Raw genomic sequence first — 20,751 nt, 5'->3', positions numbered from 1 at the left:
CTGTTCCAAGCCTTGGGGGTGGGTGAGGGTCAGAGGGATGGGAATGGAAGGCCCTGGAGGTGAGGGCAGCCAGTAATTAGGAGATGAACCTTTAAGATGGGCATAGTCTACTTATGTCTGGGTGTTCCCCTCAGACTGGGGGTCACCCAACTCCGCTCTGAGCTCCCCTCCTTTTAGAGTGGTCCCAGTTCTCCTAGAGTGGGTGTCTGGGTCTCTGTTCCCTGCTTCTAGTGTGTGTGTGGGGGGGTCTGTGCTGACTCGTCTGAGGGAGGCTGGGAGGCTCCATCTCCACCAGCCACTTTATCCAGTTCCGTGTGTCATGGCACGATTTTGGAAATAGTGGCTTTTTAGGGTTTCTGGGTCCCTTCCTCCTCGATTTTTCTTCCTCTTCCCGTGTTGAGAAGGCCATGGATTTAAGGGACAGGATGACTGGGTTTCTGCTCCCTCCCTCTCTAGACTCACTAAGTGATTACTTCCTAAACAGACCTCATACTGGTTTGGGCTCATAATTCCTCTCTGATTAACCCCTACTACCCCAGCAAGTTTATAGGCCAAGGGAGAGTGACAGTAGGGGCTGGGGGGGGGGGAAGGAACGATGAGGGGGGAAATCCCAACCGGGTGATGGATGCCTCTGTCAGCCTGGCTCGTATTTATTAATAGTTTTAATACGGGAAGCAATAAAGGAAGAGAGGGATTCTATTAATTAAATCATTGTTATAATTAACTTTCATTAAAGGGGGATCAATAAAGAGGGGCTGAGATGGAGAGAGAAGAGATCCATTATCGCTAATTTCCTTGGAAGGGATTCAGGGAGGGAGGCGAGGTTGCTAGGAGACCAGAGTACCACGAGGTGGGGGAGGATAGACGTCCAGGTGAAGCTGGGAGATGAGGAGGTTCAGGAGACTTTCAGGGGTTGGTGGGACTGTGGGGATGGGCCGAAGGGCCAGTGTGGATGTGACCGTGGTAGGGGTCAGGGTAACATCATGTCCTCCTCTGGGGACCATCAGGTTCTGCAGGCCTGGGCATTTTCATGGCTGTATCTGAATGTTTGGAACCTTCTGTGCTCCTCTGAGCAGGCGGGTGCACCGTAAATGCAGAGAGGTGTGTGCCACCCAGGATGCACTCTCCGCTTGGTGCTGATGTCTACACTTCTGCTGGGCATCTCCGTGGAGCTGCAGAAGTCGGGGTCTAAGCCCCTGGGGGGAAGAGGGCCTGGGCCCGGGGGCCACAGTGATGGGGGAGGTATGGGCCTCTGGCCGGCTGAAGAAATGAGGGTGGCGGAACCCTGGAGGAAGTGTGTTAGGGAATTATTGGTCCAGGAGAGCCACTTTGGCAGGGAGATTTATTCCGTTTTTTCAAAAGGAGAATGAGGGGATCTCTTAGGGAAGGGGCTTCGGGGTCATTTGGTCAAACGACAGGCGAGGATGGCATCTTCCAAACCCAGCCCCTTTGCCATTGCCCACTTCCAGGTTCCTCACCCCGGATGCTCTAAAGGCCGCTAAAGGAAGCCGGTGCCTGGTAAGGATTGGGTGGGCCCTTCCCCATCCACAAGGAAAGCCCTCCTTCTGAGAGAGGAATCTATATCTAGATATTTTTTGCAATGCTAAGTATTTATTGACCATCTACTGTGCGCCTAAGCACTGTGCTAGGCCCAGTGGGGAACAGTATCCAAGTTAGGCCCCCCTGGGGCTCCCAGGGAAGATGGATAGGGCTGGAAGGGACTTTGGGATGTCCAAGCTCCTCCTTGCTCGCTGTGACATCCGGGAACGTTATCTGGAGCCCCTCCGGGCTCCGCTCTGCCTCAGTCTCCCTTTCTCTGCACACGCCTGGCTCTCACTCAGCTCCGTTCCCCTTTGCCCCGAGGGCAGAGACCAGAGTCCTGGAGGGCCCCGGGTCCCCCGCAGTCACGGCTTAGGTAAGAACAGGTTTTATTAGAATAGTTAGGATCCACGTCATATAAATATCTGCCCATGCTACACACAGCTCGGTGGGGTTGGGGAGTGAGTGGGGGTGGCGGAAGTTAGGGAAGCCTCGTCTTATTGCTGTCGGGGGACGAGGGCAGGCCAGGGGCAGGAGATGTGGCTCCGCTGTCCCCTCTCCCCCCACCACAAAAGGCACAAATGAGTTTTCTTTTCCCTCTGGGGTAGGAGGGCTGCCAGGGCCGAGGGGGGCCTCTTTACCACAGAGCTCAACATCTAAAGGGCAACGGGGGAGGGGGCAGAAAGAGAAGAAACCCGGGCTGGGGGTCCGGAAGGAGTCGTGAGGCCTGCTGGCTTCCATGCAAACCCAGACAAGGACAGACAGAAACCTTGGGGGGGGGGGGGAGCCAGCTCTGGGGCACTGGCAGGGCAGAGGTGGGTGCTGGGAGCGCATCAGCTCCTCTGGGCAGGCCCTGCCCGGAGGCCCCTTCCCGCTCTTCTCTCACGCGGCCGGCCGGGACGGGGCTGCCTCCCGGGCCCTGGGGGGCCTGCTCGCCTGCCACAAACGTGCGTGCCTGCGTGTGTGTGTGCGTGCGTGCGTGCGCGTCACTCAAACGTGAAAGGGTCCTGGGTGCTGAAGAAGAAGTGTCCGTCCACGTGCTCCTCCAGCGCGTCCTTGTCGCTCTCGGGGAACTGCTCCTTACAGATGGGACACTCCTTCCAGGCGGGGGCGGCGGGGCCGGCCTCGGGGAGGGGGCCCCCGACAAAGCCACTAGGGGAGGCAGAGTGGTGGGGAGGCGGTTTAGTCTGGCTGGCCCAGCCCTTCCTCCCGGATCCTAGGAGCAGAAATCCAGAGGCCCAGGCTCCCAGGTGCTCTCCTCCTCGGCGGGCTGACCCCCCCAGGTCTCCGGGGCTCCCTCCGGCTTCCAAAGCCCTTTGCCCTCCTCCCTTGTCTCCATCTGCTGCCTAATGAGGCCGTCCTCCGGGGCCAGCCTTCTCCCTTCTCCCCAGGTCTGGGCGCCTGGGCCGGGCCCCGGCTCTCCCCCGGCTGCCCCACGATCCCCGATGGCTCCCCTCCATCCAGAGGCCCGGCCACCTACCTGCCAGCGAGGGGAGGGGGGAGGGCAGGAGAGAGGGGGTGCAGGGCGGTTTGGGCTCCGCGGAAGAGGGTGCTAAAACGACACAGAAGCCCATCCCAAGGGGAGCCTCTGATGGACGTCCTGAGGCCGAGCCAAGCTAGAACCCAGAGCCGGGGCCCTTCCTCCAGGGGCTTCGAGGGGGTTTGGGGGGGCCTCACCTGGCCACGTCATAGAAGGTGCTGCCCAGCTCAGGAAGCAGCAGGCTGGCCTCCTCCCCTCCGTTCTGCACGGCCGCCATCAGCACCGCCTTCTCATCCTCGGCCTCCTAGGCACCCGGACAGGGCAGGGGGGCAGCGCTTTAGAGGCCAGGGAGTGGGGGAGCAGAGGGGCCTCTTGGCCCCGACCCTCTCCGGCCCAAAGACTCACCGAGTCCGAGCTGCTGTCATCGGGGGGCCCCGTCAGGTGAGCGGCGATGGGGCATGGCTGGCTGATGACCACACGGGCAGGGGCATCCCGGGGTCCCGCGGGGTCGGAGCCGGGGCCCCCTCGCTCACAGGGGCCGTAGGAGGGGAGCCTCATGTCTTCCGGGGACTCGTCCTCGGAGTCTGTCAGGACTGCAGCGGGACAGCCTGGGCGTGAGGAAGAGGAGGGGTGGTCAAGGCCTTCGAAGAGGCTCCGCCGCTCTCCGGAGGGCCTGGAAGCCCAAGGGACCCTGGAAGGGGGGGTCGTGGAGGGGAAGGGACGAAAGGACTCAGACCAGGGGTGGCCTCTTCATCCTCGGTGGCAGCGTCCTCGCTCCACTTCTCGTCGGCCACTTTCTCCAGGCGGGCCTCCAGCTTCCTCATGTACTCCAGCAGTTCCTGGGGTGGAGGAGCGTGGTGAGGGCGGGCCGGGAGGATTCCCTGGTCCGTAGGGCTCAGAGGAATGAGGATGTCTGGGGGAGATGGGGGCTCCTGTCCCAGGCTCCCCTCAGTCTTGCTGCTAGGGGGCTGTATCCCTCCTCCACGGAGGCCAGCAGGCCTCACGGATAAATGATGTAATCATCACGATGCTCTAAGGGGGCGGTGGCAGAGGTCCCAGGCCTAAGGGGATCTCTGCACTGTAGAAGAGGAGCCCGAGGCCTGGAAGGCCCCCAGTGGGTACTGGCTCCCCGCTCCCCCCCCAGTGCCCAGGCAGGGCCTCCCGAGCTCTCGGCTTTCTTACCTGCTTCTCCTCCTGCAGCTGCTGCTTTTCCTTCTGGAACACGCGCAGGGCGGCCCGGAGCTCCGTCAGTTCCCTCTTGCTCTCTGACAGCTGCACCTGGGGGATGAGGGAAGTGGAGAAGGCAGAAGCCAGGACTCGGGGGACGCAGGCCCCAAGCCAGCCTCTCCAGCCCCTCCCCTGACCCGCTCGGCTCGGCCTGGGGCCTTTGGGACTCGTGGAGGGAGGTGGCCACCCCAGGCTAGCCCGGCTCTGGGCAGGCCATGCGCCCTCCCTCAGCCTTGTGCCCGCGCCCCTCCCTGGGGCCTTACCACACTGGAGTCCTTCTCCCGAGCCAGGTCGGCCTTGAGCCCTTGGCTGTGCAGCCTCTCCTCCTGCACGGCCTTCTCCAGCCTCAGCACCTCGGCGCTCAGCTTCAGGATCTTGTCCTTCTCTGCCTGGCGCAAGCGGGAAGGAGGCGGCGGCCACCTTACTCTCTGGCCCGCGGCCTTGCCACGGCCTTCCTCCCTGCGGCCTCCCTCCCTGCGGCTCCCTCCGCCCGCCAGGCCAGGTACCTCCATGCTCTGCAGGAGCCCCGCCCGCTCTTTGCTCCAGGCGCTCTTGTCCTCCCTCCAGTGCAGACTGAGCTCCACCAGCCTGTTGTTGGTGTTGGCCACCTCGAGCCGACTCCGGTGGAGCTCGGCCACGGTGCGGTCCCTGGCGCTGGCCGCACTGGCCAGCTCCTCCCCCAGCAGGGCGGCCTTCTGCTGGCTTGAGACGGCGAGCTCCTGGGTCCCCCGAAGCTGCTCTCTCAGGGGTTCCAGCTCAGCCTTCAGGGGAGAAGATGGGCCCAGGGTTTCCCATGAGACTCGAGCCCTCATCCGCTCAGGGCCCTGCCGGCCTGTCTCCCTGCCCTTCTCTCTCTCCTTTTTTGGGGTCTCCCAGGCTTCCTCTGCACCAGGAGGGGCAGACGGAGCTCCTCGGGCTGCCCGCTGACTTGGCTTTTATTCGGTCTATGAGCCCGACCCTCTGGCTTAGGAGAGATGAGGGACAAAAGCAGGGGAGGCCGGGCCATGGGGCTAAGTGACTGGCCCAGGGTCCCCTGGATCTGGAGCTTGAGCCCCGGGGCCACCTGGCTGCCCCTGCCTTGTCCTAGGGCTAGGCCATGGGCTTCAGGGCCTGAGCCGGGTCCTCAGCTAGGAATGCACTCCACGCCCTCTACACTGAGTCTCGCTTCCCCGCCTGGCCCTCACTCACGAGCCGCCGCTGAGCCTCGTCCAGCAAACTCTGGATGCGGGTCACCTCGTCCTGCAGTCTCTGCAGCTGGGAGGCCTGCTGCCCCTGGTGGCTTTTGGCTTTCTGCAGCTCCGTACTCAGGCGACAGCATTCCCGTTGTGAGGCCTGTAGCTCAGCCTGGGGGGGAATCACAGGGCTGAGACCTTGTGGCGCTTCCCCAACAAATAGTATGTGCCTGTGGCAGAATTTGAACTCAAACCTCTGATTCCCAGTCCGATACATTATCCACTATCAACCTCTACTGGGGAGAAATGTTTGTAAAGGAGGCCTCTGGACGACAGAGCACGGGGCTGTCCTGTGGGCTGATAAGCCAAACCAGAACAGGTCAGAATCCCAGCCTTGATGGGACCCGGCATCGTGGCACAAGGGGCGCTGGTGCCCAGGCAGCTCGGCCCAGCGGACGTGGCCCTCCGGCTTCCCAGCAGTGCCCTCTGCCTCCCAGCGACCCTAGGCCATCCCTGGCCTGACCAGGGTCGGGGTGTCCCGCTGCCGCCCGGGACGGCTGACCTCCCCCACTTAGCCCTAATAAAGCCCACTAGTGTTCAGGGTCTCCGCATTGTCTGAGGGGCCTGCTAGGGCTGGCACCAGCAGCTGGAACAGAGAGATCCGCCCCCCCCCCCCCCCCCCCCCGTAATCAGGGCAGCCCCCGACCACTCCTGTCTGCACAGGGCAGGAGGCCCCCCGCCTCTAGTCCCCCGGAAGCCCCTCACCTGGCTCTGCTCCTTGTCCGCCTGCTCTTCCTTCAGCTGCCCCAGAAGCTGCTCCTGCTCTCGAGTCAAGGCCTTCACACTGTCCTTGACCCTGCGGGCCAACGACAGGCCGTTATGGGGGATCTTGGAGGCCAGCATGTCTGACTGCTTTCTCTTATAGCCCAGCAAACGGAGACAGAGTGAGAACGAAAGCCAGCCACCCGGACCAGCCGTGACCCTTGGCACTGGGGCGCCCCCAAGGCTCTTCTCCCCTCCTCCCGGAGGCCTTTTGGCTTGGGGATCTGGTAGGCCCTCTAAGCAGATGACTCTCCCCCACCCCCACCGGACTGCTAAGCCCTCTCACCCACGTCCCCTCCTCTCCTCTGACTTGGGCTCATGCCCGCCTCGGCTCTTCCTGCTTCAAGCCCTTTCACTCCGTCTCATCCTCTACTCAGTGAGCAAAGTGATTTGTTTTTAAACCCTCACCTTCCGGCTTAGAATCAATACCGGGTATTGGTGCCAAGGCAGAAGAGCATAACGGCTAGGCAACGGGGGTCAAGTGACTTGCGCAGGGTCACCCAGCTGGGAAGTGTCTGAGGCCACATTTGAACCCAGGACCTCTTTGTCTCAGTGCTGGCTCTCCATCCACCGAGCCCCTAGCTATCCCCCAGCCCCCAAGTGATTCTCCTAAAGTGAAGATCTGCCCCTCATCCCATAAACTCCAAAGGCTTCCAGTCACTCAGGATTCAAGGAGCTTCCTATCCTGGCCCTTCCCAGCTGTCTAGGCTTCTTCCACCTTCGTCTCCTTCCTCCCCCTCACGCTCAGTCCTCAGGGTGTTGGCCTCCTTGCTGTTCTCTGCTTAGATGCTCCATTTCCCATCTCCAGGCCTTTTCCCTGGTCACTCTGCATGGCTGGGATGCTCTCACTTCCCCTTGACCTTTTGGCTTCCCTTATTTCCCTCCAGATTCACCAAAAATCCCACCTTCTACAAGAAGTCTCATCTTTTCTTTTTTTAAACCCTTACTTTTTGTCTTAGTATCCATTTCAAGATGGAAGAGCAGCAAGAACTGGCTAATGGGGGGTAAGTGACTGGCCCAGGGTGACTTGGCCAGGAAGTGTGTGAGGTCACATTTGAACCCAGGACCTCCCAACTCCAGGCCAGTCACTTAATCCTTTCTAGGGCTCTCCTCCAGGTTAGCCTGTATGTATCTTGTTTGTCCGCAGTGTCCATAGTCTCTCTCAGTGGAGAGTGAACTCCTTGAGACCAGGGGCTGTTTTTCACCCTTCTCTGTCACCTAGCACACATAGTAGGTGCTTAGTAAATGGCAGGGTCAGAAGTCTTTCCCAACCCCAAGCCTCACTGGTTTCCTGGGATGGGAAGTTCACCCTCCTGACTTAGCCCTTACCGTCTTCCTACCTGCTTCTGGATGGTGCAGACATAAAGCCAGGGTGGCTCTGGGGAACCCCCATCAGCTCCTGCTTTCCCTACCCTGAGCCTCAGGTCCCAGGGGCCTCCCCTCCCCTTGGCTCTGCCTGTCCCCACTTTCCTGAACCCAAAGTTTATGGGTGCCACAGCCCAGAGGAGACAGAAAGGTCTGCTGATTTATCCCTCCGCTGCTAGGGAGAAGCAGAGTTCAAAAGAGCAGCTGCCCACATACGAGGCGCGGGGGCCCTGCTTTAGCCGTGGGTCACGGGAAAAGACCCAGTCTTACTGCAAGGTCCATCAGAATCCAGAGCACGACACGACAATTGTTGGCTGCACTGGACAATCGCATCAGCCCAAATCGGAGGACCATGTCGACTCCTCTGGGGCCTCCTTGTAAGGATATGGACGGCTCAAGGAAGGGAGACTTCCGAGGGGCCTGCCTACGGGGAGGAGGGCAAACGGTGCCAGACTTCTTTTCCCTGATCTCTAATGAATATGGGCCTTTATTTCCTTTCTGAAAATGGAGATGAAAGCCCTGGGATAATGTCGAGCCGACGAGGGAGAGAGAGAACCTGGACTGCAGAATGTCAGAAAACAAGCATGTGAAACAGAGAAAGGGGCGCAAACATGACTGAGAAGGGCCCCATCCGCTTCCCGAGCTAGAGCCAAGGGAGCCAGGATGCCAAAAGAAAGTTGAGAAACCCTGGCCTAGGAGATCCAGAAATTCTGTTATGGAGAAACACTGCAAGGAACTGAAACTATTTAGCCAGGAAAGGGAAGATGTGTCTCGTGGGGAAGAGGGACAAGACTTCTTCCACCCCAGCTCCAGAAGTCACTCCGAGACCAACCAGAGAAACGGCACAACTCAACGTGTTCACGCAAAAAGCCAGCTGACTCCATGTCCGAGCCTTCCCAGGAGGGCTCTCTGTCCTGAATGGGAGCTTGGGCCAGATGAACCACCGGGCTTTCCTAGCGCTAAGATTCTGGCTTGCAGTCTCAGGATGAGAGAGGCGACGGCTCTCGGGGACCCGGTTCTAATGGTTTGTAATCCTGGGTGTCAGGAACCTTATTCCCTCCCCGTGCCCAACGCCGCGTGGCGCATTCCTTTCTGGCCCTTGGGTGCCTTTTGGTGAGGGGGCTCCCCTACTTTCCCAGGATGGGATCTCCCCCTCGAGCCTGGGTTCTAGCCTGGGGGGGGGGGGGGCTGTTTCCTTACCTGTCCAGCTCCACCTCCTTCTCCAGCACCTTGTCACTGATGGTATGGATGTCGTCCTCCAGCTCCAGGATCCGGGCAACATGGTCTCCTTGTTGTCTGCTTAGGACATCCCGCTCTTCTTGAAGCTCCCCATGAGCACGTGACAGTCCCTGGGTCACCCCGGAAGGAGGAGGAGGCTGAGCCTCCCCTCGTTGAGAGGGAACCAGAGGCCAGAGGAGAGAGGGGTGCAGACATTTCCAATGCCCCCTCCTCCTCAATTCCCACTGCCACCCGAGAACTTGGACCCGAGAGCTGAAAGGGATCCCTCAGAGCCTGCTAGCTGGCCCCCCCTTTTACAGATGAGGGTCCCGAGGCACGGAGACTTGCCTAAGGCCACCCGCAAGAATGGCAGAGCCGGGATTTGGGCCCAGTCTCCAGTGTTTGTCCCCATGGCACATCCTCCCTGCATGGCGTTCTCAGCTGCCTCTTGGCCTCTGTGCCGGCCTTTTCTACTCCATACAATAATGCATAGCTCCCATGTAATTTGCAATGTGCAAACCCAACACCCACTGCACGGGGATGAAGCTTAGACAGGGCCTGTCTGAATGACTCGCAAATGCGAGAGCCTGGACTGGAACTCGGGGCTTCTGACCATCATTTCCACGGGGGAGGCCAGAGGCTCCTTTGGCCCCCTGCAGCAGCCCCGGCCCCCCATTCCCTCCGGAAGGCCCTCGCACCTTGTACTGCTCCATCAGCTTGGCCTGCTCCGCCTTGGTGAGCTGGACGGTGGCCTGCAGCTCCTGGACCCTGCTCTTGAGCTCGCTAACCTCCCCCTCCAGCTGCAGCTTCAGTCTCATCAGGTCGTTGCGCTCCTGCTGGCTTTCTTCCAGTTGATTCTAGAGACGCCGGGGCACCATTAGGAGCCACCCCCCCTTCTCCCCCTTCTCCCCAGAGCTGGTTGTGGGGGGCAGCGAGGTGGCCCCGAGAGGGGAGATCCTGGGTTCAAGTCTGGTCTGAGGCCTTTTAGCTGTGGGACTCCGGACAAGTCCCTTAGCTCCACTGCCTAGCCCTGGCTGCTCTTCTGCCTCGGACGGGCACTTGGCCTGGCTTCCCAGACAGCAGGGTTAGCAAGCACTGGTCGTGGCTCTGGGCTGGAAAGCCCGCCCAGGGGGCACCCAGGCCTGGAAAGCTCTCCACCTTAGCCGTCTGTAACTTGTTTGTAACCACTCCAGGCCTGGCCCAGCAAGGCCCGAATTCTCCCTCCATGCTTCATCCAAACGGAAGAAGGGGCTCCCCGGGTCACCCCACTGGGCACAAGGCCCCATCCCCCACCGTGTCTGCCTTGGCCTTGAGGTTCTAAGGGCTGCAGCTAACGCAGATCTAGTGCTGACATCTGGGGACTTCCCTCCTCTCGAGCCTTTCCGCATCGGCTTCTGATCCCTACTTTGGGTCTTTCTGAGAAGACAACCCTTCCCTTCTCTCTTAGAAGAGATCTACGTATGGCTTCCAAGGCACCAGAGCAGTAAGGGCAGGCAATGGGGCTACTTGCCCAGGCCCCCAGCGAGGAAGGGTCTAGGTCACACTTGAACCCAGGACCTCCCACCTCCAGGCTGGGCTCTGTCCTGGAAGGCCTCCTGCGTGGCTGGCCTCGAGCCCACCCTCTAGGGACGCACTGAGCTCCGTCCAGCTGCTCCTGGTCTCCCGCCCCTACCAGGCTCCTCGAGGGGGTGGCCCCTCCTCATCCGGGCCTCTCCTGTACCTGCAGCACGGTAGCCTTGGGGACGACGAGCAGGATGTCGGAGCCGCTCTCGGGCTCCTCCAGCATCACCAGCTCGTCCATGGGCCGGGGTTCCCGGAACTGGAACGAGGAGCTCTGGCCACACACTCGGCCTTGGCGGTTCACGTAGCGGAACTGGTAGAACTGCGCGCCTGGCTTGGGCAGGTAGCTGGCTGCGGGAAGAGCGGGCTGTGTGAGGGCTCACCCCAGGCCTCCGCACCTTCCTCCTACCCTCCGCTCGGTCTCAGCTCTAGGGCAGAAGAGTGGCCAGCGGAAGCCAGCCTCGAACCCAGGTCCTCCCGCCTCGAGGCTGGGCACTCTGGTCCCTGGGCCAGCTCGCTTCACGCATCTTCTCTCCGTTGGGCCTCAGGTTGGCCCTCTCCCTCCTCCCAGGCTGTCCCCGCCTGCCCCTTCTCCTCCCTAACCCTGCTCCCAGGCTCCTCCTGCAGAAGCGGTCCCTAACGCATCCTCCCAGCCCTAAAGGCTAAGCTTGGCTCCTGTGGCGGCGGGCCTGACCCTCAGCATGGCCCCAGTGCAAGGGGAGCGCTTAGTCGTGCCCATTTGTCCTGGCTCTAAGTCCTCCGGCCCCCCACCTCCGGCCCCCTCCGCCACACTTACCTTGGAACTGGACGCTGGAGTGGACAGCAGAGCCCTCTGCTGCTCCTTCAGGCACCACACACCAGACAAAGGTGTGATAATCTCGGACTGAGGAGGCCTCTGTCTGTAAGAGCCCCACGGCGGAGGGTATCTTTTAGGTTAGAATCGTTCCTGCCTAGAGGACTAGAGAAGGCTCTGGGGCGGGCGAGGTGGGGCCTGGAGGGGCCAAGGGGTGCTTGTGGAAAATTGGGGAAGGGTCACCTCCCTCCCGCGGGGAAATGAAGCGGTCTAGGCCCCCTGACCCCCTACCCTAGAACAGCCATCTGTCTGGGGCGGGTACCTTGAAGATGCCAATCCAGTCACTGGCATTGGCCACAGTGCCTGGGGGGAGGGTGTAGTGACATTCCACCTTGGTGTTGGGGATATAGGTCCTGGCCACGTTCAGAAAAGTGACCCCACCCCGGGGTGGGGCTCGGCTTAGCAATGACTCCTCCATGGTGCCTGCTCAGATATCTCTGTCCTGCCAGGGAGGAAAGGGCTTATTCAAGCCATGCATCAGCTCCTATGGTAGTTTCTGAGAGTAGAAAGCCAGAAATGTAACAGTCCCTTCCCTCAAGGAACTTACTTTCTACTAGGCAGAAATGGGTGGTACACAGTCAAGGAAACAGGAAATCTGAATAAAATATTTGGGGGTGGGGCGAGGGGATGGATGATAGTTGAGGGAGATGAAGGAAGGGCCCCAAGAAGGGGGTAGCCTTGGAACTGAGCTCTGAATGAAGCCAGGGATTCCAAGAGGTAAAAGTGCTGAAGAATGTTCTAGGCACAGAGGAGGGACGGTCTGGGCAAAGACTAGAATGTCACAGAGGAAAAAGCAAGATCAGTTTGGTTAGAAGTAATGTGCTGTGTCTAGGAAAAAAGTCTAAAACCAGCTTGGGAAAGGTTTCAAATGCCAAATGAGAGTTTGTATTTTTTGCTACAGGCGATGAAGAACCACTGAAACTTCTTGAGCAGAGGAGTAATGAGGTCAGAACTGTGTTTTAGGAATATTGATTTGGCAGGAGGAAGGGCTGGAGAAAAAGGAGGCTGTTAGCAGGGAGACCACTTAGGGGACTTTTGCAATAAATCAAGCCAGAGGTAATGAGGGCCTGGAATAGGGGGTGGCTGAGAAAATCCAAAGAGGACACATGCTAGAAGTACTGCTGAGGTAGGATTGACAAAATTCTAATTGATCGGATGGGGGACAAGAAGGAGAGAGAAAATAACTCCAAAGCTGAACCCAAGTAACTGGAAAGATAGCAGTGATGGCGACAGAACTAAAGAAGTTAAGAAGATGACTTGTCTTTGTGGGGAAAGATAATGAGTTCTGGTTTGGATAAGTTGTGTTTGTGATGCCCATGAGCCATCAGGTAGAGATGTCTGGTAATCAGGTGATAATGAGGGGTTCAATGCTTCAAAACCAACCTCTTCCTCAAATATAATATAAACACCAAACCTAGGCCCAAAGAGTCTTGGTTACCATAGCCCTGAGTACAGAACCCAAGTATTCTCCCCTTTGGATCTAAGAATTAAGGCATTCAACCTTCCATTTGCCCCTGCCAGCCCTGGGCTCACAAGCACTTTCCATAATTTAAATCTCTGACCTACAGAAGCCCAGTGTGCTCCAAACCCCAAACAACCCTACCCTTCTGCTCCAGGTCTCCAATTCCATTGCCCCACTCATACTTTTCTTTTAATTGACATCACCACTCCATGTCCTGCTAATCTCACCCCCCCCCCCCCCTTTAGGTCCTTAATTCCAAAGCTGTTGAATTCAAAATTAAATTGCAAAAAGGGGCACCCTCCTTCCGCCCAACAACCCAGTTAGAAGTCAAACTGACCCCTTCACTCAATTCCTGAGGCTGTTGACACAGCTGCAGTTATAAGCAGTTGTAATACTCTGAGGTCAATTGATAATAAAAACTAACCATCAGAAAAGAACAGCTTCATCTCCAGGGCTAGGAACTGGCCAGAGTGTCCAAATACAAATCATCATGCCCCTGATCCAGGGGTCCCCCTTCGCTTATAAATTCTTGGGAACCCACTCTCCTCACTCCCATTTGAGGCATCAGACAGAGAAAAGGTAGGCAAGGATTGGCTGTATGTTGGAACTCCCTAAATATTACCCCATGAAGCCAGGAATCCTGGAGGCGGCTGCTTCAAGGGGTGGAGTGAAACACCAGATAGGAACGTGGGGGATCAGGGAGATGGAATGCAGGGGCCAGAAGCCAGGAACACCCCACCCTTGGGCACAGATGAGACTGGTGTGGTGGTGGGAAGGTAAAGATTCATTTCCATTATTAGGAGATGGAACTAAACTGACATCTCCTGCTTCCTGGACCTCTGACCCACCATCCCACTGGGATGCTTGATCTCTTGATTTCTTCAACCAGAATAAACCAAATTCAGTTACAGAAAGTAGACCAACCTTTTCCTTCTCAGTTTCTGCCTGTTTGCAGTCTTAAATATTGAAGTTATTCTTCTGAGACTGATAGCTACAGAGTAGGGGTTAAAGGTAAGGGTGTTCTGGTTTGCTTTGGGGCAGAAGGGTAGGTAGGAAAAGATGGAATATGAAGGTTAGAAAAGAGAAACTACTACCCAGGACTGAGAAAGTTCTCCCTTTTTTGCCTGCTCCCTCCCATCTACATCTGAAACGCAGTTCACAGCGTGTCCAATCAGGAAACGCCACTAGTCATGTGCAGGCCCCAAAACATCATAGACTCATACTGGTTAGTGCTAGGAGGGGGAAGATGGGGCAGAGACTTTCAAAGTTAAAAAACAAAGGAGAAAATCCCCAAATAAACCCGGGGGAAGAAGGTAGCTAGAAATACATATGGTACTATACATTCTTCCTGGAAACCAAGCAGAAAATTAATTGCAATGCAAACCCTCTTTAATCTTTCTTCTGCTCAAAGACCCTTAAGCCCTACTGATACTCTGCATTACTTTCAACCAGGTCAGTTCTTTCTACTATTCGATAAAGTAGGGTGTGTGGAGTGGGGGGTCATTCCCAAAGGTCTAAACTGGGGAGAAGTCTATAAAATTCTCTAGTTCACCAACAAAATTCCATTTCAGCTGGATTTTTCCTCCAGGGTTCGGAGAAAATTAGAAAATTCTGGATTGCACCATCCTAAGGTTAAGAGGCAGCCATATGGGGGGAGCGGGGAGGTCCTAAGACCTCACTCTTGTTGCAGGAGCCCAGAGCTCTCCAGTGCCCCGCCAAGGGAAGGCAGGGAAAGCCCTCAGATTTGATGGAAGGAGATGGTTGGTTTGGGAGAGGATCAAAAAGGGGGTTCACCCTGATTTCAGCACCCCCGCTTGCTCTTCGCTCACCCCCCCAGCCTACCCAGTCGTTCAAAGTGAATTATTTAAGGGAAGAAGGGGAGAGGGCAGGCGGAGAGTTCCTCTCAAAGTCCAGGAGATCCCTCAAATCCACGCGACCCCAAACACTAGAGGGGTACCTTTCTTGCCATTAAAGGGTTAACCTTAAAAAGTCCCGTTTCCCTAGCGATCCTTCTTAAGCACTGCAAAGTTGAGGTGACACTTCATAAATTTCCCCTCTCCCCCCCACTAAAAAAAAATAAAAATTAGAACCAGGTCTCTTACCCCACCAGAAGATCAGCTGTTCCCCTCACCTTTCACCAACAACAAAAACACCACTCTGTCTGAGAGAGGGGAGGGGGAATCGTGTTGGGCGCAAGTCCTTTCGGTGCTTGTAGTTTTTTTCCCTTCAAGGCTTAGAGGTTGGATGGACTATGGAACTACCAATCCCAGGAGGCTATGCGAAGCAGATGGTAGGAAAGAGGGTTGTAGGGACTAGGGTAATTTGGGAGTTGTAGTCCATTCTTCCACAGCGGCCAATGAAGTTGCTGCCCCAGAAAGACTACATCTCCCAGAATTCCAAGAGGGCAGGCAGCCTAAGCTAATTGGGTTGTTATTTGCGACCTTTTTTTTTTTTAGGGAGGTGGGGTTGAGTGTGGGCCGGAAGCTTCCCGAGGTGGGGAGGGGGGGGTTTACTGAAACCACGTGCTTTTGACAGAACAGGAAACTGGCAGCAGCAATAGCCTTGACCCGATGGAGCAGGCCACTCCGGGGCCCTACACCTTCCATTCGAGTTTCCTTTTCCTCCTCCAGTGTTTGCAAAAGATCCCTTCTTCCCCCGCAGCGAAAAGCAGGGGGTGGGGCCGTCCTGGGGGGGGGGGGGGACCAAAGCGCATGCTCTGTTTGGGCTGTGGCTGGCGAAGAGGGCTTATGTCTGCCAGTGGGTGCCTCCTGGGAATTGTCTGCAGTTTACCCTAAACCGATCTTATTTTATTTTTTTTTAAATCCTTGCCTTCTGTCATAGAATCAGTACTGTGTATGAGTCCCAAGGCAGAAGAGCAGTAAAGGCTGGGCCATGGGGGTTAAGTGTCTGGGGCCACATTTGAACCCAAAGACATCCTGGCCCTATCCTCTGAGCCACCTACCTGCAGCACCCTACCTCCCTCACCCCCATTGATCTTAATTGTTCAGAGTTCTTTGCATTGACTGGGAGCTCCTTGAGGGCAGGGGCTGGCTGACCCCCCTCCCACACACACATACCCCACCCCCTTTCTTTGTACCCTCTTTGCTTAGCCCACTGCCTGGCACATAATAGGTGCTTAATAAGGACTAACTTAATAAGTTTAGACCTCAGCTTCTCTGGTTTTCTTCTGCTTAAAATCCATCCTCTGCAGCGGTAGCCTTATTCTCAACCCCATTTACCTCTGAGATTCCTTACTTTCCACCCTTCTGTTTACATTGAATATATCTTGCCTATATCCGGCTATTTTGTGAACAGAGAGCCAGGAAGGATGGGAGACACAAGGGACGTCTGAGCTAGTCCTGATGGTCAAATGTTTTCTTTTGACTTCCTAGTTGGGACATCCTTCTGTTCTTTGTTACCTACTGGGACTGGCTTGAGTTCCAGGACCTTCATTCTCTTGTGGCTGGGACTGGAAGATCCTGTTACCTGCCCTGGATACCTTTCATCTGAATGACCTCCAGCAATAAGCCATGAGTCCATAAAAACACTGAGTTATTTCTTCTGTTATGGGTTTGGATGGATTGTCTTGGTGTCACAGGGTGACTCAAGGGCAGAACTGGTTCAAGGATGCAGTTGTCTTGGCATCCCTTCTGCTATGGGCAAAGGGTAAGCAAACTTCTAGCAGAAACTCAGCCTCAGTTGGAAGCAAGGTGACTAGTCCCAGAGAGATGTTTTGCTCTCTTTAACTGGGAGACCTGGGAGAGAAGAAACAGGATGGCCTTAAGAAGTGGGTATTCAAAGAAAGAAGCTTCAAAGATCAACAAATACTCATCCAGAGCATTTGGAATTGTAGTTTGGCTTTCTTTTCAAGTGGACCTATGACATGAGCTAATGTCTTGACTTGCTTGTGATTTGGGTGGAAGTGAGGAAGAACTGCCCAAAATGGTTAGCCTCAGTCTCTTCCAGAGTCCTGGAAGTCCAGCAGCAAGACAAAAGTCAAGACAATTGGCGATGTTCAGGGATGTGGAGTATGACTTTGGGGTCCTTGATGTCTGGCCAAGCTCTAAGCCTCCATTGTGCCTGTTTGAGTTTCCTTCATGGCCATGAGGCAGGGTAGAATGAGACAACGTCTTCCTCTGCTTGAGGCAGGATAGAGTACTGCATGAAGTAAAAAAGACCTGAGTTCAAATATGGGCTCAGATATTTACTAGTTCAGTTATCCTGATCAAGTCATTTAACTTCTGCCTGATATGTAAAATGGGGATAATAATAGCACCTACCTCCCGAGGTTGTTATGAGATAATATTTGTAGAGAGCTATGTACATACTAGCTATTATTATTATTATTTCCTGTTATGTATAAGACACTAGGAACTGTGAAGGGGGATATGTTATTAGAAACAGTTCCTGTCTTCTTCTAAGGGTGTACAACCTATGAGAAGAAAAGAAGGCCACATTCAATTCAGTGTGGTAAGATATAAAGACCACTGGATTCAGTCAGGAGATCTAAATCAAATCCAAACTCTGACAATCTCCAGGAGCCCATTTCCTCATCTATAAAATCGGGATAATAATACTTGTAGTAGAATTGCCATGAGCAATGTGCCTCATAAACAGTGAATCATATGAATGTTAGCTATTGTTTTTAATGACAGTAAATGGTAAAAAAATGGTAAATGCATTCAAACATGTATCTATGTGTGCTATGTTAGGTACTATACTCAAATTGCTTGCAACCTATCATGAAAAAATGGTAATGAGCAGTACACAACAAAAAATGAGGGGGAAGGACAATAAATAATTTAGGAACTAAGAGAATGGAGAGGTCAAATTTAGATTTCACCAAACTGAAAACTTTTGTATTGTCAACTTGAAATCTGGAGACCCCAAGATTGACCCTGTTCTGTGAGAATTCACCCCAAGGGAAGTTTTAGATTTAGCTATTTCAGATTGAATAATAGACCTTAAGGTTCTTAATGGCCCTAGTTGAGTAGAACTAGTAGATCTAAACCAAAGTACCCTTTTGTCTTAGTGCAGGAGTCTCCAAACTAGGGCCAGAGGGCCACATGCAGCCCCCTGAGGCCATTTATCCAGCCTTTACGGCACTTCTGGAAGAGGCACCTCTTTCATTGGTGGCCAGTGAGAGGAGCTCAGCAAAGCCCTATTGTAGGGGCCATTATATTGTGCATCTGGAGGAATATGGGGGCTATTGTAGTAATGTGGGGAAAGGCTTTTGGGCAAAGGGAGGTTATAGAGCCATTATGTTATGCATCTGGGGGAGTATGGTTGCCATTGTACTATGTGGGGGAAGTGAGGCATGTGTTTTTCATATTATGGTCTATAATTACAGATCCATAAAAACGGACTGCAAGAGGACACACACTAGTGTCGTACCTTTTTTTTCCTGCCTTGGAATCTTACCCATGTGATCAGATTCCTGTGTGAGTTCACAGATTGCAGTGCGGTTCGAACAGGGCAGTGTGAACTGGAAAGGTGATGGAGGAACCAGCTCTGTAATCATGCTGTTTCCCGCACTGCACCAGTGTGAGCCTGAGGTAAAAGTGGAGTTCCACCAATATAGCCACTGGTGAGGCTGAAATGATGTGGACTGGGAAGGCTTCATTGATGGACACAGATCAGATTGCATTGATGGGCAGTGCAGTCTGTATGCCTTTGTGTGGGCAAAATTATTGTTGGCATATTGTTTTTGTAGGGATGTATAAATATATATAGATATTTTTACTAATATGGAATCCTAGGGGAAACAATGACGTCAAGAAAGAGAAAAATTGACTCAGAGTGTAGGCTATTCAAAGAACAGTGGATTTATTATTACTTTTTCATGCAGTACAAGGAAAGAGCTGTGTGTTGGATATGCCAGAATATAGTGTCTGTTGTAAAATTGAGATTTGAACTCTGGACTCCATTCCCCAGGAGTCCTTGCTAGCTCCCAGAATGCCCTCTAATCTCACTGAATTCTCACCTGGGACGAGAACAAAATTTTATTTAAAGGGTCTTCCCCGTAGGCGGGTCTCTCTCTCTCTTTTGGACTTCCGTTTTGGGGCAGACATGGCTCTTTTCATAATGTAGGTGAGGTCTTGTCTAGGCTTCTCTGGCCTAGGCACGTTTTCCTTATCCTGTATTTTCTTTAATCCTTAACCTTTAATAAACCTCTAAAAATATAATACTCCTTGCAGAGAGAAACTAATTTCTACCTGCCTCAGTCTCCCCTAAATTTTAATCTTTACACTATGTTCAAAGAATATAATTTGCGTTGACATGTTCAAAATCAACATAAAGATAAATATAATTGTTTGGTCGGAGATGTGAGAAAAGATAAAATATTAAAACCGAAAAATACATTGACAACTCAGCAAAATACTTTTGTGAAGCAGAAGCAGCTAAATATTTCATCACTGTGAGCAAGTTTTCAAGTTGCCAAGCTAATAACGTGCACTGGTAGACCATTTGTGGAGGGAGAATTTGTTCCGTTGCCAAAGAGATGTGTCCAGAAAAGGCAGACTTATTTAGTACAGTTAGTCTTTCAGGATCTACAATTACACAAAGGATTGAAGAGATGGGAGATAATCTGCATCAACCTTTGCAAAACTCCTCAAGAAAACTTTCCTATTTTTCCTTGGTACTCAGTGAAAGCAATGATGTTCGTGATTCTGCACAACTTCTATTTTTTTTTCCTGGGACAAATAACAATTTTGAAGTCAAGAAGAGCTTGTTGCACTGCAAAGCATCAAAGGAACAACTACAGGAGAGAATATCTATGAAAAGGTTTCCCAAACTGTGAAAGATTTGGAGCTGGACTGGGCTAAACTGTGACAATTGATGGTACTCCTAGCATGGTGGGGTCTAAGAAAGGAGTAATTGCTCTCATTAATCAAGAGATGGACAAATGTAACCATTCTCATCCAACAGCCATACATTGCCTCATCCACCAACAAGCTCTACTATGTAGTAAATCATTGAAGTGGGACTCTTATGAAAATTGTGGTATCTTGTGTTAACTTCATTAGAGCTAATGCACTAAACCATAGATAATTTCAGGAATTTCTGTCTGAGCTAAATGTTGCCTATGAAGATGTTCTGTACTACACAGAAATCCATTGGCTGAGTCAAGGGAGAGTTTTGAGACATTTCTATAATTTACTTCCACAGATTACAGCTTTTATGCTTTCAAAAAACAAAGAAGTACCAGAGCTCAATGATGCAGAATGGAAATGGCACCTCGCCTTTCTGACAGATGTAACAGAGCTACTCAGCAGTTTCAATGTGCAACTTCAAGGAAAAGGGAAGCTCATCTGCTATATGCAATCACATGTGAAAGCAATTAGGCCTCCTTATCAAACAAGTAAAGGAGGAAAATTTCTGCCATCTCCCCTTAATTCAAAATCTGTTAGCAGAAAAACCCTTGATTGCATTCCCAAAAGAAACATGTGTGGATTCACTGGAAAAGTTACAAAAAGAGTTCCAATTCAGATTTAAAGAGCTTCATTTACACAAACAGGACATACAGCTTTTCCGTAACTCATTTTCTATTGACATTGAAAATGTAGATACAATTTACCAAATGGAACTGGCTGAACTGCAGAATTGTGACTCTCTGCATTCTATGCATTCAAGTCAAGCAGCTTGCCTAAATTCTTTTTTTTTTTTTTCCCTCTAAAACACTTGGTTTTATTAGTGAAATGGTATTAAGGATAACAAGGATTCAAACAATGTTTGCTCTACACTACTTACATATCATAAATAAGACAGTTGTTGCAAGACACACAACCCTCTGGTCTTTCCATCCACACAAGTTACTCTTTTATGAGAATAAGCTGTTTTACCAGCCAACTGAATGTGGCTGAAGCATTAAAAATGACCATCTATACTTTACATAGTAAAGCATTTTACAAAGTTTTTAATGTACACAGTGGCAAAAAAAAATATAATTCTGAACATGTGAAGAGTGATTAAGCAGCTTCATAATCAAACCAGGATTCTTTACTTGAAATATGGGAAATTCTCCATTCTCCACAAAACTGTAGTTTCAATT

At 53.2% G+C, this 20,751-nt stretch overlaps 1 protein-coding gene across 12 annotated transcripts; it reads right to left on the bottom strand.

The window, feature by feature from the left end:
• Positions 1–1,911: 1,911 nt before the first annotated feature.
• Positions 1,912–14,919, bottom strand: CALCOCO1 (calcium binding and coiled-coil domain 1). Of its 12 annotated transcripts, none has more exons than XM_056798039.1 (16): positions 14,801–14,919; positions 11,499–11,678; positions 11,180–11,282; positions 10,544–10,734; positions 9,522–9,680; positions 8,806–8,954; positions 6,184–6,274; positions 5,435–5,590; positions 4,753–5,007; positions 4,510–4,635; positions 4,202–4,297; positions 3,756–3,858; positions 3,425–3,627; positions 3,217–3,323; positions 3,020–3,091; positions 1,912–2,755 (listed from the first exon to the last, which is right to left on the bottom strand). In XM_056798039.1, exons 2-16 carry the CDS (start codon positions 11,652–11,654, stop codon positions 2,722–2,724), a joined length of 2,001 nt encoding a protein of 666 aa, XP_056654017.1. In that variant the 5' UTR covers positions 11,655–11,678; positions 14,801–14,919; the 3' UTR covers positions 1,912–2,721. The 12 variants fall into 12 exon arrangements, with proteins under 12 accessions (XP_056654017.1, XP_056654010.1, XP_056654012.1 ...); XM_056798032.1 differs by having other exon boundaries at positions 1,912–2,691; XM_056798034.1 differs by having other exon boundaries at positions 1,912–2,691; positions 3,217–3,320.
• Positions 14,920–20,751: the final 5,832 nt, after the last annotated feature.

The sequence above is a fragment of the Monodelphis domestica genome, chromosome 5 (genome assembly GCF_027887165.1).
Source record: "Monodelphis domestica isolate mMonDom1 chromosome 5, mMonDom1.pri, whole genome shotgun sequence".
NCBI lineage: Eukaryota > Metazoa > Chordata > Mammalia > Didelphimorphia > Didelphidae > Monodelphis > Monodelphis domestica.
This window is presented reverse-complemented; position numbering and strand designations above follow the sequence as displayed.

Excerpts from the sequence above, each read along its gene's own strand:
- CALCOCO1 (XM_056798032.1), bottom strand. The coding sequence starts at position 11,654 with ATGGAGGAGTCATTGCTAAGCCGAGCCCCACCCCGGGGTGGGGTCACT. Across the intron at positions 11,283-11,498 it reads ACTGGATTGGCATCTTCAAG|ACAGAGGCCTCCTCAGTCCG; the intron begins GTACCCGCCCCA and ends GGGCTCTTACAG. Across the intron at positions 4,298-4,509 it reads GGGAGAAGGACTCCAGTGTG|GTGCAGCTGTCAGAGAGCAA; the intron begins GTAAGGCCCCAG and ends CTCATCCCCCAG.